This window comes from Solea solea, chromosome 3 (assembly GCF_958295425.1).
Source record: "Solea solea chromosome 3, fSolSol10.1, whole genome shotgun sequence".
NCBI lineage: Eukaryota > Metazoa > Chordata > Actinopteri > Pleuronectiformes > Soleidae > Solea > Solea solea.
The window spans coordinates 35,905,531-35,930,446 of record NC_081136.1 but is presented as its reverse complement, the minus strand read 5'-3'; the positions used below and the strand labels follow the sequence as shown (position 1 = coordinate 35,930,446).

The 24,916-nt window shown below is 40.3% G+C and overlaps 3 protein-coding genes across 3 annotated transcripts in view; all 3 read right to left on the bottom strand.

Annotated features, from left to right (window-relative positions):
- Window positions 1-2,023: 2,023 nt before the first annotated feature.
- On the bottom strand, window positions 2,024-8,051 carry il22 (interleukin 22). Its single transcript, XM_058624657.1, has 6 exons — window positions 4,279-8,051; window positions 3,926-4,172; window positions 3,257-3,322; window positions 3,009-3,158; window positions 2,800-2,859; window positions 2,024-2,392 (listed from the first exon to the last, which is right to left on the bottom strand). The coding sequence occupies exons 1-6, from the start codon at window positions 4,422-4,424 to the stop codon at window positions 2,267-2,269; spliced, it is 795 nt and encodes a 264-aa protein (XP_058480640.1). The 5' UTR covers window positions 4,425-8,051; the 3' UTR covers window positions 2,024-2,266.
- A 188-nt stretch (window positions 8,052-8,239) lies between these two features.
- mdm1 (Mdm1 nuclear protein) lies at window positions 8,240-17,333 on the bottom strand. Its single transcript, XM_058624687.1, has 16 exons — window positions 17,148-17,333; window positions 16,080-16,179; window positions 15,034-15,195; window positions 14,779-14,931; window positions 14,095-14,189; window positions 13,861-13,998; window positions 13,568-13,729; window positions 12,681-12,772; window positions 12,500-12,587; window positions 11,017-11,237; window positions 9,966-10,121; window positions 9,758-9,840; window positions 9,460-9,485; window positions 9,097-9,340; window positions 8,629-8,691; window positions 8,240-8,527 (listed from the first exon to the last, which is right to left on the bottom strand). Exons 1-16 carry the CDS (start codon window positions 17,163-17,165, stop codon window positions 8,418-8,420), a joined length of 1,911 nt encoding a protein of 636 aa, XP_058480670.1. The 5' UTR covers window positions 17,166-17,333; the 3' UTR covers window positions 8,240-8,417.
- An 870-nt stretch (window positions 17,334-18,203) lies between these two features.
- The window catches only part of LOC131456385 (ras-related protein Rap-1b), a 12,673-nt gene continuing 5,960 nt past the window's right edge, over window positions 18,204-24,916 (bottom strand). Inside the window, exons 4-8 of the mRNA XM_058624674.1 lie at window positions 23,893-23,949; window positions 23,399-23,539; window positions 23,158-23,301; window positions 22,106-22,198; window positions 18,204-22,009 (exon numbers count right to left, since the gene is read on the bottom strand). Of these exons, the coding sequence (XP_058480657.1) occupies window positions 22,112-22,198; window positions 23,158-23,301; window positions 23,399-23,539; window positions 23,893-23,949 (429 nt within the window). The 3' untranslated portion in view covers window positions 18,204-22,009; window positions 22,106-22,111. The remainder of the gene's footprint in view (window positions 22,010-22,105; window positions 22,199-23,157; window positions 23,302-23,398; window positions 23,540-23,892; window positions 23,950-24,916) is intronic.

Here is a 24,916-nt window from a genome sequence, read left to right as displayed (position 1 = left end):
GGAGGAGGTGAGGAAGTGAGGAGCTGAGGGGAGATAAGGAGGTGAGGAGATAAGGATACACATATTCTGTGTATCCTTATTAATTAATATTCAGATTAAGACACTCTTTACTCAGATTATAATGCGATTTTTTTTTTTTATTCCCCAGAGGGAACCTCCCAAAGGGATTAATAAAGTCGTCTGTCTGTCTGTCAGATTATAATCAGATTATACTCAAGATGTTCATTTACGATGATCACGGGGGGGGGGGGGGGGGGGGAGTCTAAGTGGAGCTGCAGAAAGTGACATCACGCTCTGAAACACAATTTAATAAACAATGTAATCTAAATGAGGCTGAGAGTTTGGTCGCTGGTTTCCATGGAAACGAACACAATCAAGTCTTTCTCGTTCGACTTTCCAAGACTGACTGAGCACATTTACACACACACACACACACACACACACACTCACACACGCACACACGCGCGCACACACTCACACACACACACACACACACACACACACACACTGACCTATAAAGCAGAAACCACAGCTCCATTAAAACCTACTTACCTACTTTAAACATGAAGGTTTGGTTTCAGTGTGTGTGTGTGTGCGTGCGTGTGTGTGTGAGTGAGTGTGCGTGTGTGCGTGTGTGTGTGTGAGTGTGAGTGTGTGTGTGCGCGTGTGTGTGTGAGAGAGACAGATAATATCATAGATAAGATCTAAACTGATCAAATCAATAATTACAACTGATTTCATTCATATTGACACTTGTCTGTGTCTTTGGAGTGTCTCCACAGACGGAGTATGTGTATATATATACATATATGTGTGTATATGTGTATATATATATACACATATATACATGTATATATATATACATACATATACACATATATGTATATATGTGTATATATATACATATATACACATATATACATACATATACACATATATGTGTATGTATATATATACACACATATATATATTTATATATATAAACATATATGTGTGTATATATATATACACATATATACATGTATATATATATACATACATATACACATATATGTATATATATATACATATATACACATATATATATACATACATATACACATATATATATTTATATATATAAACATATATGTGTGTATATATACACATATATGAAGATTAGATTAGATTCAAATTGAATGTAACTTAAATAAGTAGACTTTAATGATATAAAATGACATTTTAACAAGTCTAAATGTAACTTTCTCACTTATATTTCATTTAATCTAAATCAAAGTTAACGTCACTAAAGTTCAACTTTAATTAAATCAAATTATTTTAACATTTACTGAGCGATTTATCACTTTATTCAACAAGGTCTTTATTTACTTCACTGTGAGTTTATTTAAAATCACACTTTTACGAGTGTAGTTTAGCAAAAACAACATTCAAATAAAGAGTTTCACAAACAAACGTTTTCTCCGTTTATTAAAGGTCACGAAAAAAAACTGTGACTCAAATCAAAACGTCGACACCCACGACGACGAACTCTCGCTCAGTTCCTGTTTCCTGTTCAGAAAACGCCGACGCACACGTTTCTCATTTAGAGAATCAACAGTTTATCTGTTCATTAATAAATTATAAATAAATTAAACATTAATAAAAAGTGCAGTTTAAATTTGTCTAAAAACATCGATTCAACTCTTCAAAGTAACTCCTATTTTCATTAAGGTCATTAAACGCATCACTGATCTGTCATCGTGAGGTCAAAGGTCACTGAGGTCAAACACATCAGAGGAGAAGAGGAGGTGAGACAAGGAGGTGAGGGAAGGAGGTGAGACAAGGAGGTGAGGGAAGGAGGTGAGACAAGGAGGTGAGGGGAGGAGGACATTTTTTCAATTTCATTTCATAATTTATTCATATTTTCTATATTTTGTAAAATAAATTCTGAAAAAAAAGATTCTTTAAATATTTTCATAAAAAAACACAGTACTGCTCGTTTAACTTTCATATTCAAAGCAAACTTTATTGATACCCAGGTGACGGTGGCAAACACAGTCTGTGACATCATCAACACTGTAACACTGACACGGCCATAAAATGGCAACAAGATCAATAACCGATAACAAAGTGATCGCTTATTCAAACTCTGATCAATAAATCGATCAATAACTTTGTCTATAAATATTTAAAAAAAAATGTTAAATATGTTGTTAATTTAAATAAGTGAATAAATTAAAGTATGAAAGTCGACGTATAAAAATAAATAAAAACAACGCTAGCGGCGTCAGAGCGCGGCGGCGTTAGCGGCGTTAGCGGTGTTGTTCTTGTTGTGGACGCAGTAATCGGACAAATACGTAAACAGGATGTCGATCTCGCCCACGGCTTTGTTGATGCCTCGCTCGCCCTCCATCTGAAACAAAGAGAGAGAGAGCGAGGGATGAGAAAACGACTCAAACGTAAAATACACAAACATTTTTGTTTGTTTTCTTTAACGTAAAAAACAAACGTGAAGCTGGTTTGTGAAGCGCTCACTCTCCCACACCAAAGCCCACAGAGAAAACCAGGGATTTTACCGTCACAGCACACAGGAGTTCACAGGAGTCGTTGATCCACTGCTGCCTCCATCACTAACTTCAAATGTCTTATTTTGTAAAGTTCGGCTTTTGAAATCCTTCGTTCAGATTAACGTCAGTGACACAAAGTGACCACACGAGGCAGCAGTCGACCAGCAGCTCCTGTGTCCCCGCAGCTAAAATCACTGATTGTCTCTCTGGGGTTTGGTGGGCGGGGTCAGAGGCTGAATTTGTAAAAACTTACACTTGCGAGTTTCCTGCGAAACTCCACGGCGTGATGATGATCGTGGTAGTGAGTCACATTCTGCAGAGAGAGAGAGATTTAATCAGTTTAATCTGTGCTCGCTTTCTCTTCACCACACAAAGATAAGATCGACCACAACGACGGCGGCGGCGGCGGCGACACACGTGTGAAAACACAACACACACACACACACACACACACACACTCACACAGCCGTGCGCCTGCAGGTCGTCGCTGACTCGGCTCAGGTCGATCTTCACGCGCAGCATCTTGGGATGTTGCTCGTGACGGTGACACAGGATGTTGGTCAGGTAATAGTTGAGGATGTTGGCGTGGAGGCAGCAGACCTTCATGTGGTCCTGAGGAGGGGGGAGGAGTCACAGAGGTCAGAGGTCAGAGGGTAGGTTTATGGTGAGCGTCACAGTGGTGGATAACGACGTGGGGGGGAGGAGCCTACCTGGTCGGCGCCGATGCGGGCGTGGAGTCTGACGCTGGAGTCGTCGTCTTTCTCCAAACTCTGAGCCTGAGAGAGAGAGAGGCGTTAACCACACAAGCCTAAACTTGTGTAAACTCTATTTAGTTAGTTAGTTAAACTTGTAAATAAGTAAACTTACTGAGTTTGTGAGTTAGTTAAACTAGTAAATAAGTAAACGTACTGAGTTTGTGAGTTAGTGAAACTAGTAAATAAGTGAACTTACTGAGTTTGGGAGTTAGTTGGCTGAACTCACAAAGTAAACTTGTAAATGGGTAAACTTAGTTTGACACTCAATAATTAAGTACGTTAGTAAGTTGACGTAATAAGTTAAAAGTTAATATTAAACTGGGTAAATAACTCAACTAAGTGAGTAAATAACAAAACTTAATGATAGTTAGTTCGTTAGTTACAAAGTAAACTAGTAAATAAGTGAACTGAACTGAATTTGTGTATGCAAATGAGTACATTCACTACCTAAACTAGTTGACGAATAAACTCACTAAGTTAGCACATTTATTAAGCAAAGCGACTACACCAGTTAACTCCTTAAACAACTGAGTAAGTAAACTGGTTAGTCGTCAGTTACATACAAAGTAAAGTCTACAAATGAGTAAGTTAGTTAGTTGGTTAGTTAGTTAGTTGGACACTCACATGTCTGGACACTTCATGAACAGCCGTGTACGTTTCCCCGCTCCGCAGCGGTGGACTCAGCGCTCGGTCCGCAGGATGAGCCGCCGCCTGCTCCAACCAACCAATCAGCAGCAGCGGCAGGAGGAGGGGGAGGAGCTTGGTGGTCACTGAGCGAATGGAGGTTGAGGAGGAGGTAACCATGGCAACCAGGTCGAGCTTCATCTTTGTGAGAGGCGAGGGAGCGAGAAAAGTTTGAAGAAGTTTTAACCTGAAGAAAGAGAAACAGACGATGAGTCAAAGAAACATTGATCAGTGTGTGTGTGTGTGTGCGTGTGTGTGTGTGTGTCTGTGTGTGTGTGTGTGTGTGCGCTCACCTGTGTGAGCAGAGGTTGTGTGAAGTCGTCTCGGCGACCCGTCTCTCTTTATACTCATCCATCCTCCGCCCCCTCTGCAGAAATGTAGGACAAATAACCAGCAGAAAAACCCCAACACACACACACACACACACACAGGTCATCATTGTGTGTGTGTGTGTGTGTGTGTGTTTACTGTCACTTACACAAAGAGGAAATTAACTTTAAGTCAAAGTGTGACGACAAAATAAACGTTTGTCATCAAATTTGCAAAAAGCAGCGTTTTGTTCTCCTCCTGTGACATCACTTCCTCTTCTATTGTCCGGGTGTGTGCGTGTAAATAAAGTTCCCTCACGCGGAGAAACGATGTCACGCTGGACTTGTTCTGTACATTGAACGACAAAAGGGACGTAAAGAATTGCCAGAAATACTCCAGGCAGTCGAGGTTATTGCAAACTGAGCAAATAATGAATATTTAAACTGAAGAAATAAAATAAAAACAAACAAAACAAATTTCATTAATAAATAAACCTTTTGGGTTCTTATGAAGATGACATATTATGACCTTTTTGAGTCTTGCACCTGGCAAATACTAATCAACTAAAATTAACACAAAAACTAAACATTGACAAAATCCATTTTTTCAAAACTAATGAAAAATCCCAAACTACTAATCCACGTTAATCTCACTTTTTATTATAAATAATAACAATTATTATATCTGCAGATTAAAATAATTGCGATGCCTGTAGATGTCGTCATTGAACCAGAAAAAAACGTTAAGAATTACGGGGAAACTGGCGTTAAAAAAAAAAAAACGGGCCCAGAATGGAACCCTGAGGAACTCCAGAGTGATGACCTCTCTCTGGTTTGTCCAAATTCATCATGGGTTCGTTGCACCTGGAAGCTGAGACTGAAGCGAGGGATGGAATTTACTGAGATTGAGAGGATGTGCCTAACACCTGCTGTCAATCACTCCATAGCCCCGCCCCCTAAATTATCCCCTGGTTAGTGGTCTTTTCGACTATACAACAAGATGTTTTTTTGATTTTGACTTTTCCTATCAGTGATAGAATTGGATATCAGTAATAGCAGTGTGCCACCAGGGGGCTACTCTGCCAGTTGCGAAAAGAACTCAAGATAATTTTCCTGATAAGTTAATGTCTCAATCACTAGTTTCAGATTTTCTGCAATAGAGGAAAGAAATTATTCTGTTGATGAAGCGACATTAAAATACTGAAATAAAAAAAGCAGCTCGGATTATTTACAAAAAACAGGAATTTAATCTTTAATCTGTCTGACAACCATGTTAACGTCCATCACGAAGCTCGAACCTAGAAGAAAATAATGACAGGTTTTTTTATTTGAAGGATTTATTAAAAAAAATGGTCCCAGCATTGAACCTTGAGGAACCCCAGAAAAAAAATCAGGTTTTGAAGTTCAGTGCCATAACAGGTTTTGTTTTAAATCAGAAGAAAACATATTTAGATGAGAGGGTGGTGCTGGGATAGAAGCAAGGGGGTGGAGCTTACTGAGAGCATTAGGACTGACGGGGGAAGTGTGTTAATGTTAGAAATGTAACATCATTTACAAAATGGCCACTGTGCTGCATTGAAGAAGAGCTAAAAAAAGATTAAGATTGAGATGTATATATATTTAAAGAAACAAACAGAAAAATTCTGGAGTCCTTTTCCGATCTCTCATAAACCCCAGTTTCCTTATTTGGTTCCGATTTTTACGTTTAAGCTATCAGACTCTCTTTTACAAAATGGTCGCCATGCTGTCTTAAAGAAGTGCTAAAAATTTAGATTAAGACCTTTAGGTTTTTGTAGCATTACATAGCAAACGGTAGATTCGCCCCCTGATGGACATTCAAGGGAATACAGACTATTCAGTAATGGCACCAAGAAGTTCTGTTGTCAAACTGCGACAAAGTGCTGGACGAACAGAAACATTGTGGAGTTCCTCATGGTTCTACCCTGGGTCCTTTTTTCCGATAAACCAACTGTCATAAAAACTAACCCCAGTTTCGTTATTCATGTACGATTTTTTTACATTTTACTCTAGACGGGCGCTAAACTTACAAAATGAAGAGGAACTAAAAATTGGGATTGAGAATGTACATTTCTCGCAGAACAACAGTTTTCAAACTTTTTTTTTAGGTTCAACAGTTTTTGTCCCTGTTGTTTCCGATATTACTTAACATTGCACTTAGTAAAATGATGAACTGACTTTTTCCCTTACCTTCTTGTTGTGTGACGTGTGTGTGTGTGTGTGTGTGTGTGTGGTGGGGGGGTACAGGATCAAAGCTGTTTTAACACGACACCACTGTTTCCACTGTCACCGTTAGGTTTTTTTTTTTTTTGCTGATTTATTTTGTGTAAATCAAATCATCATAAAAGCAAAAATGTTACTCATGACACGCGAAGAAGATCAAAAGTGGAGCAACCACTTCATGACGGAGAGGAAGTAACCACAGGTGAAGAGGGAAGGTTTTTTCTGCCTTTAATGAGTTCAACAAAAGCCAGCATTTTTAAATAACCCATTAGAATTTGGTCTAAATTTGCAGATTAACTTTGAGTTTTGGGTTAAAACTGTTTGTTTTTTTACCAGCAAATTATTCCCAGTCTTGTTACTAAATTGCATAAATTAACTCATTTAAACGTCTTCTAAATAAAAAGTTCTTCAATCTAAACCTGATATTAACTTAATTTGTGTAGTTGCGATATTTCTGTGACTCTGTCTCTAAAAGTCACGTTAAATAATAAAAAGACATTCAAATCTCTCAAATACTCGTACATTTATATTTATTGTGGATTTTTTTTTATATATAATTTGGCTAATTTATGTAACTGTCGTTCTTTTAATGTCTGTATTTTGAGCGTAATGTTTATTAAATGTTAAATATTATGTGTATTAATGTGAATAAAAGTGTTTGGTGTGCTGACCTTTGACCTGGAGCTTTGAGTCCAGGTGTAACCATGGCTTTACTTTTGTTTGTTCTTGTCGTTATATTGTTACGAGGGGGAATTCACGCTCAACATTGTGTGTGTGTGTGTTTGTTTAGTGTGTGTAATGGGAAAAGTTTAGTGGTTAATCTGTGTGTGTGTGTTTTCTGTTAATTACCAGTTGAATGACGTAAACCTGTGGATTTAAACATTGTAAAAAAAACAACAAAGTTGCAGCACGCTACTTTAACGCCAAACACGACTCTTGAGAGCGTACGATAGCGGGCGTGACATTAGCTTCGGTCGTTCGAGTCACGGATGTTTGAAATTGAAAGATTCACGTCGTTAAAACCAACAATAGAAAACTTGCGATAAAACAACTTAAATGTTGTATCAGACATGAAGGAGGAGGGGGCGGAGCTAACTGTTTGTCATAAATATAGTTAGCTTTTGTTGTTATCAGTTGTTGGTAGTTTGATATGTCCACGCGTCCTGGTTCACGATATAAATATAGTGAAAAAATGAAGGGTTTTATGTGATATTTAGCAAGTTAATCCTATTTGAATGCGTTCAAAGCAAATTATTTACAAGGATTACTAAAAAATAACAACAAAAAAACTCATGTGATTCTGGAGTTCCTCATGGTTCCATCCTGGGCCCATTCCTGATAAACCAACGCGTCCGTTTCTTTATTTGTGTGCGGTATTCGCGATTTCTTCATCGGTTCGACCACTTCAACGGGACGAATGAAAAACAGTTCCTTCTGTGCAGGTTTTTTTCAGTGGGGAATATTTTACGTGTCGCGACAAAGACGATTTAAATTTTTAGGTGAAAAAGATTTGGCCACATTAGCGTGTGTTGTTGCGAAGTCTCCTGCAGCACGTGTTGGACACACCCACTGCAAATTTTACTGTTAACTGGTGAAGATTTGTTGAATTTTTGCTGTGTTTTTAAGGAAAAATTACGAAACTGAGAATTGTTTGTTTCGTGATTTTTTAAATCAGTTTGTAAACAAACAAACAAACAAACACGAGTTGATTCTAAAAATTACACAACTTTTACATTGTTTTTAAAAAAAACATCTAATACAAAACTTCTTTTTACATCTATAAAAATAAACAATAAAATGATCTCTATTTAAAATAATTAAACTAATTTATTCAAACTCTCTACAAAAAACACACTGTTTCCATGGCGACAAGGGGGGCGGTGTCATCTCTTCCCCCAGAAGTTCTCCCGTCTCTTGAGAGCGCGCTCCAGGACACCGGACGCCGCGGAGAACGAGGCTGCGGAACGCCATGACATCACAGAGAGACGGTCGTCTGGGCAACGAGGGCGAGAGAGAGAGAGAGAGAGAGAGAGAGTTAATGACAATAATATAAAATAATAAAGTTTCATTTGTAAATAAAAATAGTTTTTTTACCTTCATCAGAGACAAAACCTCCACCTGAACACGGACGCTCCCTGAACCTGAGACCCAGATCACCTGAGAGGACAGGGACATGTCATTCATGTGTTCATCTGCTCATTCATTCACCTGAGAGGACAGGGACATGTCATTCATGTGTTCATCTGCTCATTCATTCACCTGAGAGGACAGGGACATGTCATTCATGTGTTCATCTGCTCATTCATTCACCTGAGAGGACAGGGACATGTCATTCATGTGTTCATCTGCTCTTTCATTCACCTGAGAGGACAGGGACATGTCATTCATGTGTTCTTCTGCTCATTCATTCACCTGATAGGACAGGGACACGTCACTCATTCATTAATCCGTTTGTTGGTTCATTCATTCATTTGTTGGTTTGGTTGGTAATTCACACATTCATCAATAATTCATAGATTTATTTATTTATTAATTATCTCATTCATTCAGTCATTCACTCACCGTTGTGTTGGAAGTCGGCGCTCCTCAGTTTACCTTGGATGCCATGCAGTGCGGGAGTGACCAGAGGGGGCGGAGCCATGGGGGGAGGAGGAGTTTGTTTCACCCCGACTGGTTTCGAGGCTAGTTTGTGGTCAGGGGAGGGGCCGGGTGATGGACGGAGGGAGTGGTCATTCTCAGGCCACGCCTCTATCTTCCTGACTGCGGGGTCCGGCCATGTTGCCATGGAAACAGCTGATCCACACCTCTGGAGACGCAGACAGTGACGTGATGATGTCATACAGTGATGTGATGATGTCATACAGCGACGCGATGATGTCATACAGTGAAGCGATGATGTCATACAGGGATCTGATGATGTCATACCTGTTTTCCCACGAGTATGGCGCCTCCTGCTGGACAAACAGAGGACAAGAACCATATTGTAGAACAAACAGACTGAAAATGAACTGATGTCATTCATTCATTCATGTGTTCACTCACTCACTCCCTGAAACTGCTTGAATGTGCTTTTCCTGCTGAAATGTCTCAAAATGGCCGCCGTGAAAAGAGCTCGTCTTCTGAGGCTCTGATTAATGTTTGGACTAAAATGTGAACTCTCTGTGTGCATGTGTGTGTCTGTCTGTGTGTCTGTCTGTGTGCGTGTGTGTGTGTGTGTGTTTACCTGTGGTTGGTGTGGTGAGGTCATGGTGAGTTCTCTGAACTGGTCTCATCTTCAGCACCGGTGTCGGTAATCTTCCCTCCTCCCTGCACACACACACACACACACACACAGACACTACAGCTTTAAATCCAAGAATTCATTCATTTATAAAAGTAAAAATGTGTTTAATGTTCACATTAAAGAACAGAATGTGAAGAGAGAAACTCACTCGTCTGTATCTTCTTCTTCTTCTTCTTCTTCCTCCCACGCCGTGTGTCGTTCTGCTGGAGGACTCACAGGTGTTTGTGCTTTTGTTTGCATGTTTTTGTTTGTGTTGTTGTTTATTTCTCCTGAGCCCGTGACAGACGACATCTTACTGGAGCCACTGTGGAGAGAAAACACACGTGTGTGGCAGCGATCAAATCAGTGACAACAGCACATCAAAAGCACCGTTTTCTGTCAATTTAGACCCAAAAAATACAGTTTTCTGTCAATTTAGACCCAAAAAACACCGTTTTCTGTCAATTTAGACCCAAAAAACACCGTTTTCTGTCAATTTAGACCCAAAAAACACCGTTTTCTGTCAATTTTGACATAAAAAATAGTTTTCTGTCAATTTAGACCCAAAAAACACAGTTTTCTGTCAATGTACACACAAAAAATAGTTTTCTGTCAATTTAGACACAAAAAATAGTTTTCTGTCAATTTACACACAAAAAACAGTTTTCTGTCAATTTGACACAAAAAATACAGTTTTCTGTCAATTTTGACCCAAAAAATACAGTTTTCTGTCAATTTGACACAAAAAATACAGATTTTTGTCAGTTTGGACACAAAAAATAGTTTTCTGTCAATTTAGACCCAAAAAACACAGTTTTCTGTCAATTTAGACCCAAAAAACACAGTTTTCTGTCAATTTTGACACAAAAAATAGTTTTCTGTCAATTTTGACACAAAAAATAGTTTTCTGTCAATTTAGACCCAAAAAACACAGTTTTCTGTCAATGTACACACAAAAAATAGTTTTCTGTCAATTTAGACACAAAAAATAGTTTTCTGTCAATTTACACACAAAATACAGTTTTCTGTCAATTTTGACCCAAAAAATACAGTTTTCTGTCAATTTGACACAAAAAACAGTTTTCTGTCAATTTGACACAAAAAATACAGATTTTTGTCAGTTTGGACACAAAAAATACAGTTTTCTGTCAATTTTGACACAAAAAACACAGTTTTTTTGATATTTTAGAGACAAAAAACACATACACACAAACACACACCTGTGCAGGTCCAGGGCCTCCACACAGGGCGAACTGTGGCTGTCTGGTTCCTGGCAGAGGTCAAAGGTCAGCCGAGGAGAGGTCGGGTCAGAGTCGGTGGCGTCCTCCGGCTCCCACAGAGCGTTTTGCTGCGACCTCAGTTGACCCAGGTGACCTCTGGAGAAGTTGGCGCCCCAGGCGCGGCAGCGATACGACGAGGCCTGCCGACGCAGCGCCGTCACCTGGAGACGGAAAAACATCGCAAACTCAACAAAACTCGATATTGATAATTATCGTGATGCATTTCTGTTAAATTGAGATTTTTGCAAAGGCCTTGTTCATAATTAAAGTCTTAAATGAGTCTTTGGTTGAGGAACTAAATGTGTGTTTCTTTCACTCCAAGTAACTATGTGTCCAAAAACAAACAAACAAACAAAAAGAAAAAAAAGTCTGTTTAATTTTGATATCATTTCACCATGACGACTGTTGTCATGGAGAAGAGGTTTACAGGAAGTGACATCATGACATTGACTTGTTCTCCATTCCAGTGACTCAGTGTTGTTTAAAATGCTGCAGATTTCACAGACTCACAACAGACACACAACAGACTCACAACAGACTCACAACAGACCTGAGGTTTGCTTCAGGTTCAGACAGAGGTTCAGCTTTAGAAAAAAACGGGTCGGGGGTAAACCAGGATCTGGACTGGGGTCGAGGTCAGGTCACTGCTGGATTTACCAGAACTGACAGCAAACGAGACGCTCGAGGTCTTATTGACATATTTGGAACTTTGATCTTTTCTTGAGGTTTTCATTCAGAACATTTTGTGGTTTGTTTGTTTTTTTTGTCGATTTTAACCACTTAACTAAAGACTTGCATCAGTTTAAATCTGCGACATCTACAGAACGTCTTTATCTCACTGTGAGACTGAAGTTTGTAAACCACTCACTCTCCCACACCAAAGCCCATAGAGAAAATCACTGATTTTAACGTCACACACACACACACACACACACACACACACAGGAGCTGTTGATCCACTGCTGCCTCCATCACTCAGTTCAAACGTGTTCAGTTATGAATTTGTTTGAAATCCTTTGTTCAGATTGACCTCAGTGACACAAAGTGACCACACGAGGCAGCATTAGACCAGCAGCTCCTGTGTGCTGTGATGTTAAAATCACTGATTTTCGTTTTGTGTGAGAGAGTGAGTGAATTTAGAAACGTCTTCAAATGATTTAGATTCAGCATGAAGGAGTTTATTAATCAGTTGTGTGTGTGTGTGTGTGTGTGTGTGTGTGAGTGAGTGAGTGAGTGAGTGAGTGAGTGAGTGAGTGAGTGAGTGAGAGAGAGAGAGAGAGAGAGAGAGTGTGTGTGTTTTGCTCATGATGGAAAACCTGAGTACTGAGTGTCAGCAGTAAAACCACAGAGCTTTATTTCAGGGAAACAACGCTTCATTAGTCAGTTTCTCTCTCTCTCACACACACACACACAACAGTCTAACCTGAGGGTCGTGGCCGTCCGTGGCTCCGCCCTTCTCTGGTGTTCTGTCAGGAGGAGAGTGAAAGCTGGACTGATACTCTGTCAACTTCCTGTCAGACACACAGACGACGCCATGAACACAGTCACTGTCACACACTGTGACACGCTGTAACACACACACACACACACAGAGAAACACACACCTGCGTCGTCTCTGCACCTGAGGAGGAGGGGGCGTGACATCATCTGCAGGGCGGTGCTTCTTATGAGACTCCTCCCTCCTCTTTTTATTGATCTGAAATGTTTAAAACGTTCTTATACATAAATCATACAAATGGGCAAACACACACGTGCAGAAAGACACTCACACACACACATACAAAGACACACACACACACACGTGCAGAAAGACACTCTCACACACACACATACAAAGACACACACACACACACGTGCAGAAAGACACTCTCACACACACACACATACAAAGACACACACACACACACACATACAAAGACACTCACACACACACACACATACAAAGACACTCACACACATACAAAGACACACACACACACACACACACATACAAAGACACTCACACACACACATACAAAGACACACACACACACATACAAAGACACACACACACACACACACGTGCAGAAAGACACTCTCTCACACACACACACACATATAAAGACACACACACACACACACATACATACAAAGACACACACACACACACACGTGCAGAAAGACACTCTCTCACACATACACACACATAAAGACACACACATACAAAGACACACACATACAAAGACACACACACATACAAAGACACTCACACACACACACACATACAAAGACACACACACACATACAAAGACACACACACACACACACACACGTGCAGAAAGACACTCTCTCACACACACACACATATAAAGCCACACACACACACACACGTACAAAGACACACACACACACACACGTGCAGAAAGACACTCTCTCACACATACACACACATACAAAGACACACACACATACAAAGACACACACACGTACAAAGACACACACATACACACACCATGTACGTGTGGAACAATGGGATTCGCTGATATTCCAGATGTTTCCGGAGGCGGGGCCCAGTGGGAGGAGCCATGCCCTGGAAGCTGCGCCGATACTCGGTCTCCATGGGAACTGTGCTTTTCTTAAAGGGCGGGACAGACCTGCTGCTGGAGTACATCACCTGCAGGGTCAAAGGTCACAGGTCACAGGTCAGAGCAGCCATAACATCAACATCATCACCGGCCACATGAAGAACATCATAATGAACACTCTGCCTCCACCTGGTGGACACAGAGCTGAACTGCAGTTTACCTTCTCTGCACTCAGTAAAGGTGAAGCTGAGGTCACAGGTTTCTTTGAGCTGTACTGCCTGTGGTACTCTGACCTCTGACCTGCCAACCTCTGACCTGCAGACCTAAGCCCCGCCCTCCAACACAGAGCGTGCTCCTCCTGCGGCACAAGGGGGCGGGGGGGGGGGGGAGTTTCCCGTCAATCAAACCGTGTGTTGTGTTGTGTTGTGTGACACACGGGTGTGAGGCGGCTCACCTGACTGGCCGACGGCCGCTGTTCGTCAGGTGCTGCTGATGTCAGAGGGCGGTCGGGCTGTGATTGGCTGTCAGGCTGAGTGGGGCGGGGCTTAGCTGAGGAAACAGAACAGTTAAAATCATGTTAATCAGTAAAGAGACAGTTCAGGCTTTTTAAAAGATATGGTAAGTGTTACTTTAAAGGCATAGTTCAGGTTTTCTTCAAATGCAATTGTATGAGGCACTGACACATTCACAGCTGTGCTGTGGCGCCCCCTGCTGCTGACAAACAGCCTGAAACTGAAGGTTGTAAACCGCTCACTCTCCCACACCAAACCCCATAGAGAAAACCAGTGATTTTAGCTCACGAGGACAGAGGAGCTGCTGGTCTGCTGCTGCCTCGTGTGGTCACTCTGTGTCACTGAGGTGAATCTGAACAGAGGATTTCTAATGCAGACGTGACAAAATAAGACATTTGAACTTAGTGATGGAGGCAGCAGTGGATCAACAGCTCCTGTGTGTGTGTGATGTTAAAATCACTGACTTTCTCTATGGGCTTTGGTGTGGGAGAGTGAGTGCTTTACAAACTAAAACATTTCCTTGTGTCCACTGTCCACTGGCAGCCTCAGGCTGGTTCTCAGCTGTAGGGGGCGCTCACAGGTTGAGAAACAAAAATGGTGTCCACATATTCTGAGTCTGTGTTTACCTGATTTTCCAGCTGATCCTGGTTCTGCTCCAGGAGGTTCTGCTTCCATAGCGGGTCTCGGTCCCGTGGGGGTCTCTGGCTGTAAGGGAGCCTCGGGTTCAGCAGGAGGTGCAGGAGGAGCTGTTTGGAGGGAAGTGGAGCGTCTGTTCGAGGCTGAAGACGAAGAAGAAGAAGAAGAAGAAGAAGAAGAAGAAGAAAACACTTCACATCGAATTTTCAACTAAAACAAACTTTTTTTTTGCAGCTTCTTCTTACGCTTGTCGTCGACACGCGGCGCCGAGGGCCCATTTCTGTGAGCGGTCGGCTCAAGTAGGGGGCGCTGTGGCTGTGACGGACCGAGCAGAGACGAGCAGGAGCGAGTGAGGCCGTGAAGGTTGAGCTTCCTGCGGCGCTGCAGACCCGGTTCTCTGCTGATGCCTGAGACAATAAGAGAGTTTTTTAACGGACGTCAGTTATTATTTTTGTCAGATTCTTGCTGCCAATTTGGGCAGACCTTCAAAACAAAGTAGTATTTTTGAGGAATCAACCTTAAAACTTTAAAAAAAAGAGAGTACAAGCCCCTCCCCTTTCCAAACACCTGTTTCAAATGGTCCAAAAACTGTGAAAAACGGATAAATCAATGTGTTTTAAAGTCGTATTTCAAGAACGGCTGTTGATAGAGATTAAATGTTTGGTTTGTGAGTGTTGGGAGGCTTTCAGCAGCTCCCACGTTTACATTTGTGAAAAATGGTTGTGAATTGACAGGTTTAATATGACCCTTGTCTCGAATTTTTAAAAAACTCCAAAGCTGAGTTTTAACATGGGAGGCAATGGGAGGTTTTAGGTGCGATTTTAGGTGATTTTAAGAAAAAAATGCAATTTATATGAAAATGAAAACAACACACATGGTTAGACGACAACCATAGCAACGTTTTTATGTAAAAAATGTCTGTGTAGGTTGGGAATTGTGGGCAAGAGAAGAGTTTTTGTGATTATTTTCATAGACATCAGCTTGTGTGTGCCACTAATCTTAAAAAAATACAAAACTTATTCTGCAATTGTTTAAAAACCGTAATATGTATCGAAACTTTGATTTAGGTGACCAAAGTCCCAAGTCTTGTGACCCGTTTGAAGTTTCAACCACGTCTCTACGTTAAACTATGACGACACTGTGAAGCTCCAAAGTGGGCTCGGTTATGATCATTTTTTCAACGGTTTCCCATTCGTGTGTATGTGGAAATGATTCAAGTTTGTTTTAAGTACTCCAGTATTGAATAATAACGCCAATAATGTGACGTTATTGATCTTTGTTTAAAACTCACAGTTCTGGTCGGAGCGTAGGCCGGCCACTGGGTGGCAGCGATGAGGAGACGCGCTCCTGGAGCGGGAGACGCCGAAGCTCCTCTGGTATTCACTCCGACCCTGAAACACCAACACAACGAGACACCGATGACGAGGCTGGTTCCCAAACACTGGGTCGGGACCCTCACGTGGGTCGCGGGAAATTCTTTTTGGGACCCCAAACTTAAAGTTATGATGATATTTATGTGTGCATGTTTTAAATAACACTCAATTTATACTTTTACCAATCAATTCAAATCATGACAGATTTAAAAAGTGGGATTAGATTATTTTAACCTAAACCATCCCTTTATTTTCTGTCAATGTAAATACTTTTAATTAGTGTATTTATTTTAGTAGTATGTGGTATTCTGTATTCATGTTATTGTATTTTGTGCTCGCTTTTTGTACTTTTTGTACTTTATTTCTTTTCTCAACTCAAAGGCATTCACAGAGCGCATTCACGGTAAAATTAGAAGGCATAAAACATAAATAAAACATTTAAAAACGATATAGAGCATAGTAAAAACACATAAAAACTAATGTTTATATCAGTAATAACTGTAATAACGTGCAAAAATATTAATACAATCCCAAACTAATCAAATATGAGTCTAAATAACAGTAAATAATATGATTTGATTTTTAAACAGTTAACATAGCATTAAGCTATGTGCTAACAATAATAACAAACAAACAGTAAAACGGAAATAAACGTAGTTGCTGACTCAGCATTTGTTTTTAAATATAATGCCATATTAAGTTTGTTTTTATTTGAACTCTCGTTGTGACGTCAGGCTAACTGTCTGTCTGTTGTTTCTAATCCAGATTAGCCGGATTATCTGATCATATTAACTCACGTTAGTCCTGACTCTGCAGTCTAGTCCACTTCTGTCCGGTAAACCGGAACCAAAGAGTCTTCACTAAACCTGAATCCACTTTAAATCAGAACAAACGTAAGCATGACGTCAGCGCGGCAGTTAGCGTCGGTTTGTTAGGCTAACCTGATGCTAACACACCTGTGTGTGTGTGTGTGTGTGTGTTGTTACCTTGAAGCGGACTGTCATGGCGCCGTCTCTGCTGAGTCATCATCACACGAACGCGACGTAACCACCACGTGACATTATACACTCGGTTAACGTGCTGCTTTTTTAACGGTGGTTACATGAGTTCTGAGGTTTAACGAGAGAACCGGCGGCGGCGCGCGTCTCCTACCGCTGCTCCAGTCACTGCCGTTACCATGACGACGACACGTCATCACGCGCAGGCGCGTTCTTACAACAGAGATACGTGACGTCATCAGCATCAGTGTGTGCTTCATTTTCTCCTGATTTTAAGTAAAAAATTCTATTTTCTTTTTTGAGAAACTTAATTTTCTTTTTTAATGCACTGGTTTAGGAAAACATTATATCACAAAACATAGATGTTTATATTTACATTTATATTTAGCTATAGCTAGTTACTGAACTAGCATGCATCTATCTATATATGCTAGTTAGCTAACTAGCATATATCTAAACTAGTTTCCTAACTAGCATCCATCTATTGAAAGCGTGTAAACTACCTAAGTTAGTTAGCTAACTAACTAGCTAATTAGCATATATATATAAATCAGTAAACTAACTAGCATCTATCCATCTATGCTAGTAAGCGATCTATATAATATAGTTATCTAACTAGCATCTATATTTTAAAAGCTATCTATCTATCTAAGCTAATTAGCATAAATACAAGTCAGTAAACTAACTTGCATCCATCTAGCATAGGATATATGTATATATATATATATATATATATATACTGTACTATAAACTAGTCTATGCTAGTTAGCTTACCATGTAGTATTGTATTGCAGGACTGTGATACTTAAATACTTCTACTGAAGTAAAAGCAAATAGTTTGAGTACAGTTACTTTGTATAATCAGAATAAAACCACGTCACAGTTTGCTGTTACAAAATTGCACCACTTTTATTCATTTAAGGCTTTTTAGTTTTTACTTTACATTTGGCTTCTCCCTCCCCCCGCCCCCTCCTCCCCCACTGCTGCTGCTGTGGTTTTCAGGTTTTCGCCGGTGGTCAAAACCAGTTCAGACCATTTCATAAATCATAATTAATATTTTTTATTATTTTTCAATAAAATTTTCATGCCAGTTCACAAACAGCGCGTCTGAGATCTGAACCTGAAAACGTCATCGGCTCAACTTTTACATTTCACTGGTCGTCATGCCGATACACAGAAACACAAGCAGATTCATGTCAGTGATGTCATCAGTATCATCAATTAATCCATTCATCGATCAATCAATCAATCATTCCAGGAGGCTGCAGCTGCCACAGGAAGTCGGACCTTTTTAAGGGAATCAAGCAGAAATGCTGACTCAGCAGTGGGCGTCGCCGCAGCTGCAGCCATCTTTACGTCTGATTGGCCGAGACTTTTATACTTTAAAAAAGTAAAAGGGAGAAAAATCAAAGGTAGGAATTCTCATCCCTGGAATACTCCAGTTCAGGAATGTGTCGGGAAAAACTGGGAACATTTAATTTTTTTACCAGCATCAATGTAGCATTTATGAAGATTATTTACATATTTCATGATCATATATTAACCACTTAATGAATAACTGATAACGACAGATATAGCACAGCTGTAATCAAACATATTTTCTATTCATATTAATAGTTGGCTTATATATTCATTAAGTTTGTTTCAAGCAAATTAGCATTTCGGTTAGCATGAAGGTACAAAATAAGAACATTTGTATATCATTAAGTACGATTAACGCTCTGCTAATGCCGCGTTATGAGTTATTCTTATATACTTTTTTTATCTTCACAGTGTTTATATAGTCAATATTCTGCTTATAAATGCTAAAGAGTGCGGGGTTTGAAATCAAAGTGTTCCCATAATGCTTTGCCAAAACGTTACTTGGAAAAAAAACGTGCGATGAAGCACAAAGTTTCACCCTACGCTTGACTCAATGGATATTGTTTTAGAGCACAGAATAGACGCACGGCTGCCCCCTTGTGGCCTAGGAAGAACGTACGATTGTATGATTTATTGGTCGGCTATTTTTTTTTCTCACAAAAGACACAATTTGTGGAATATTTTGTGTTCAATTTACGTCGGAAGTCAGAACTGGTCACGACTTTGGATTTGACATGTTCAAGTTGCGAAGCTGAGAAGAAAAAACATGGACGCAAACGTATTGTGGGTTAGCCATTGTTAGACTTTCGTAGCTATACAACCTCGGAAATTCTGAGTTTTGACGACAAATGGAACTCACCATTAACATTGAGCTCAGGGAAAAGGTTTCTGTTGTAAAAAAAACGCGACTTCTGATTGGGTGTCATCTGCTGTGCAGCCACAGGGGGGCAATAATGAGGCTGTGTAATACTTGGAATGCGAGTCAAACAAAAAAAGCGCAAAGGTGAATTTTATACTTCGTCCCAAAATACTTTTTTATGAAAACCGAGAATCGTTCGGCGTTTTAAAACAACAACAAAACATTGGCTTTTTCTGCGAACTTTACTTTTACTGCACACGACTATCAAAAAAAAAACACTGGAATGAATATCCGTCCGTCATGATACTCTTCTCGCGTGAGCTTCTGCGGGGGCATGCAAACTGTCACAGCACCTCCTGGAGGTCAGACGGAGTACTGACAGAAACAACAACAACAACATGCTACATGACTGAACATGACCGCGCGGTGCTACTGCGGCGCTTCTGCTCGTACAACACTGGGCAGCAGTACTCACAGAGGTCACTGGCCCGAACACACAGCATCTGTACACGCGCTCACGTTTCAAACAAACACTGGCCATGCCCCCATGGGCGTGGCTTCACCTTCTAGACCCGCCCCCTCTTGTCTCAACTTAGCCAATGATACTGATATATTTATGAGATTATTTACGCTGAAAACCACCGGCGTGTCTCCGATAACACTTAGGTCACGTCAAATTAGCACATACTGTTTGTTTAAACACCAGAGGGTTGGGTTTGTCGTGAAAAAACATTCCTCAGTGAGTAAAGCGCAGGTTTTCCAGGTCAACCGAGTGTAAAAAATATCATTTACGTTATATTTTTTGGTGTTTTTACACAAGATTTTTTTGCACAAATTGAAAATGTGCATAAAAATTAGCGCATGGAACACGACACCTACTGATCTGAGCATGCTCTTCATTTTTTTCCTGTAAAATTTTAGTTTAATGCGTTTAGTTAAAAAGAACTCAGTGTTTTCCTCTTAAATGTGTTGTTAATAAAATCAATAATAACAGAAACGTCATTTGCTGGCTGTCCTGCTATGTCAATACACCCCCCCCCCCGCCCCCCGCCTCGGGCCAATGGTTGTCATAGAAACGGACCCGGTTCACTGTAGTTACTCACACACACACACACACACGCGCACATACACACACAGAGCAAAAAGTACTGGACCAGTGTGAGTCTGCTGTCTTAAAGGCAACACGTCCGCCCTGAGCAGCAGGTCAGAGGTCAGCTCACTGTGCCGCTAACCAGCTAGCCTGAAGTTACCGTTTATTAGTTCATTTTAGGAGTCTAGAATTGTTAGCATTAGCATCCTCCCCTCCACGCGCACAAACACAAAATATCGCATTTATATTTCAATGGCGCCACAAGCTAGCTAGCATGCAGGCTAACAGCAGCCGTTACTTTTACAATTATTTACAGAAAAAGCAAACACAGCTAAAGCTCTCCACAAACCAGTACACGAGCGCCACCGTTAGCATTCCAATCCCACAACAACGCGGCTCATACTGGAAGCCTGACAAGATGGCTTCACAACACTATTTTATGTGAACATGCTAACAATTCTAGTACTCCCGTAAAGACGTGTGTTAGCATTGCTAGCGACTGCTCACGCTATCACTGGAATATTAGCTAATATACACCTCTTTGTGCAAGGAATGCCAACAACTATCTCAACATAATAATAATAATAATAATAAAAATTAGCATTAGCATTCCCTGACATAATCGGCTAACTGTTTTTCTCTTTCACATTAAAGTCTAGCAAGACGGATGGCTAACGCTAGCAGGTTTGAACGGTAGCTACACTTACAGGTGCTATGACCATTTTGAGGGGTATGCTAACACACCACAAATGGCAATACACTTGAATAGCTGCTAGGCTAACATGTCAATAACAGTGAATTAGCAGGGTAGCGATCCCTTTCACAAGATAAGTGGTCAGCTAACTCAATGTAGCACAAAGCTAACAACACAGTGAGCTGGTGCCCCGCCTGCTGCATGCTAACCCCCCGGACCCCCCCAAAAAAACAAAAACATGAACTTAATTTTATATTTTTACACACATAATCATAATTATAACCACTATAATAATAATAATAAAGAAGAAGAATCACTGTATGAATCCACAGGTTCAACCAGAGCCACACACACACACACATCAGTCAGCCATGTTAGCTACAATATCACCATGGTAACAGCGGAACCAACATGGCCGACGGCAAAGGAGTGAGCGACTCTGTGAAAAAAAAAAAGAGAAAAAATAAACATTTAAAAACAAAATAAAAGCAAGAAGCCACTCCCCCAGCGCAAAATGGCCAAGCAGAGAGCATGATGGGAACCGTAGTTTACATTTGGGCAGATGTTTGAACAGCTCCGCCCCTCCCCCCCATTCCCCCGAATTCCTGCAGTAACATCTTCGTCATCATCAACGCTGCAGTTTTGTTGATGTTTGGTTTAAACGTGGCCACGGCAACAGTCTCCGTGAGGGGGGGTGGGGGTGCAGGAGGTGTGGTCGTCGTGGTAACAGAGGTCAGAGGTGGTGGCTGATGATGATGTGGCTATGTTAAAGGGGCGTGGCCAGCTGGAAGATGTCCCGTGATTGGTTGGTTGGTTGGATGGTTGTCGGTCAGGTGAGCAGGAAACTAGAGGGCGGAGGGAAAAGTGCGAGAGTTCGTTAAAGTCACGACAAAAAAAAAAAAAGTCAGCGAGAAAACATTAGTGTGAACGGAACAACGTACCTGTCATTAGAGAAGCTGACAGGTGGACTTTTTGCGAGTTTTGCCCGGGACTGGACTCTTCCTGTTGATCTGTCGCACGAGGTCGTAGAAAATCTGCACACAAACAATAAACACGCACAAGTTACGAATTACAAAGAGAAAACATCTTAAATTTACGAAAAAGATGATGTAGATACTTTTGATTCGTCTACTGGAGCCAAACCCGATCCGAAAAACCTAACGTTACGACTGACACACGTGCGTAAAAACGCAGACGAAACCGCTGTGTGTAATGTCGGTGAAACAGCGACCTCTGGTGTCGGAACTGAGAATGACGTCAAATTAGAGGTTAGAGCGATTTACGGCATTTTTATAAAAACTGAATTAAAAAAAGTTATTATTTATTGAATCGGCATGTCGCCAATGTCTTTCTGACTTGAGTTCAGTTTATATTTTTGTTTTCAGAAACTTTACGAATGTTGCTAAGTTAATCTAAAAGTTTGCTATTTCATCGAAAAAAATTTTTTTGTTTCATTGTATTTTCAAATTTTATTTGCAAAAAAGTATTTAATATTTAGATCATACATGATTTCTATTTAAAAATATATAAAATCACAGGAGTTTGGAATTTACGCCAAGCAAAGTTGTGTAACATTATGGAGTATGGAGTATAATATATATATCGTACATTAGCTGCTCTGGTTTCTAAAGATCCGAAGAAAAAACCCCAAATCGACGTCAAAACCTCAGATGCGCGCGTTCCAGTTTCCAGAGTCGGATTACGATAGTTAATATTAGCATTATTGTGACGTTTTGCAAGCTAATCTGGTCCATATGAAGAACACATTCTGCCGTACGTCGTACATGAAAACAGCGTTGCTACACGTTCACGAACTAACGTGGGACAGTAACGGGCGTACGACACAAAACAGACAAGTCAATACAACATAAATGAGCAATTGTTGTCATAAAGCCTGTAAATATGAACACACACAGGATGTCCATATAAGGGGCAGTGTATGATTCCCACGGCAATTTTCAAATGAATGTGATCACATGGGCGGTGACGTCACCTCGTTGACGTTGATCTTGCTCTTGGCCGAAGTCTCCAGGAAAGCGCAGGAGTTCCACTGGCGCGCGAGGCCGATGCCGGACTCTTTGGCCACGACTCGCTCCACCTCCAGGTCGCATTTGTTCCCGACCAGGATCATCGGCACCTGCGGCGACACAACGCCATGTTTACCACCAGCATCACATGACATCACACCAGCATCACTCATTTTCTCTATGTGTGTGTGTGTGTGTGTGTCGTACGTCCTCGGTGTCCTTCACTCTGAGGATCTGCTCTCTGAGGTCCTGAAGGTCATTAAAGGTCGACTGAGCCGTGATGGAGTAAACCAGAGCGAAGCCCTGACCGTTCTTCATGTACAGGTCCCTCATCGCCGTGAACTGCTCCTGCAGACGGAGACGGAGACGGAGACAGAGACGGGCGGTCAGAGACATACAAACATCTCACATGACCTAAAGCATGTGGACGTCCTTGTATTATGTCATAGATTTGTAATTAAATTTGATTTAAAGTGATTTTGCTTTGGTGAAAAGGTAAACAGAGACAAACTGAATGCTGCGAGGACACAAATTGTCTCATAATTCTCTCAGAAATGCTTCCAATTGTCAAAATCTCTCTATATAATCAAATCTAATGTCATGTGAGAACGTAGTGAGGAATTATCTGCATGACTCCGTTTGATTTGTAGTAAAATCTGAATTAAAAGCTGAATCTGTGATTGGACAGAGACGGATCTTACTGTTCCTGCTGTGTCCAGGATCTCCAGCATACACTGTTGTCCATCGACCTCCACTTGCTGCAAGACAAAAAAAACAATCAGGATTTTCAAAATAAAACTCAGAGTAAATTTTTTTGGTTTTTTATTATTATTTTTAAATAAAGGTTTAAAAAATGAGCTGAGGATTTCTCACAAAATGTTATGCTGAAAAAAAATGTAAAAACAGTGACTAACTTAACAAAAAAATGTTGTAAGTTGTAATTATGTACAATGCAAAAAATTTACAAAACACAATTTGTAAAGTTACACATTTTACAACAAGATAAAAAAGTAACTGAATAAAAAAAACACAACTTACATATTCATGTAATGTTAACATTTTTTAAAAGCATAATTTTACAAAGAATTACTTTAAAAATGTAGTGTTTAAAAAAAAAAAAAAGAATTCACATAAAAACATTTTACAAAATTACTACGACTAATATTTTTGATTTTCCCCAATAACAAAAACTCACGATCAGCTCATTGTGAGTTCTTTTATCACGACGTGTGATGACACTTATGCTAATGTAGGTGAATGATTATTAATCCCTGGACTCAGATTAAGAGCAGGTGAAAGAGGTAACATTTGATTTAGAAAAATATGAATTGAATTAAAAGTAAATGATGTAAAATATATATATATATAAATAAATAAAGAAAACACTTTCACCCGTTTCTTCAAAAAACAGGAAGTGGCAGCGCGTCGTAACTCGCGTCGTTCGTTCACACCTGCAGTTTCTCAGTAAGCGACTCGCGCGCGCGCTTCATTTACATCAGCGGCGCGCCTCACATGGGTGGAGTCAGTAATGCAGTGACCACATTTTCACACTCGCACAAAGGTCAAGTGAAAAATAATCGACATAAAAAGATTTAATTAAAAAGAGAAATTTAAATTTAATTTACAAATTTCCAAAACTATTTGGCTGACTGTGAGAAATGTTGAATTAACAGTGAATACATTGTAACTGCAGCATATTCACACAAACTCGGATTATATAATTTA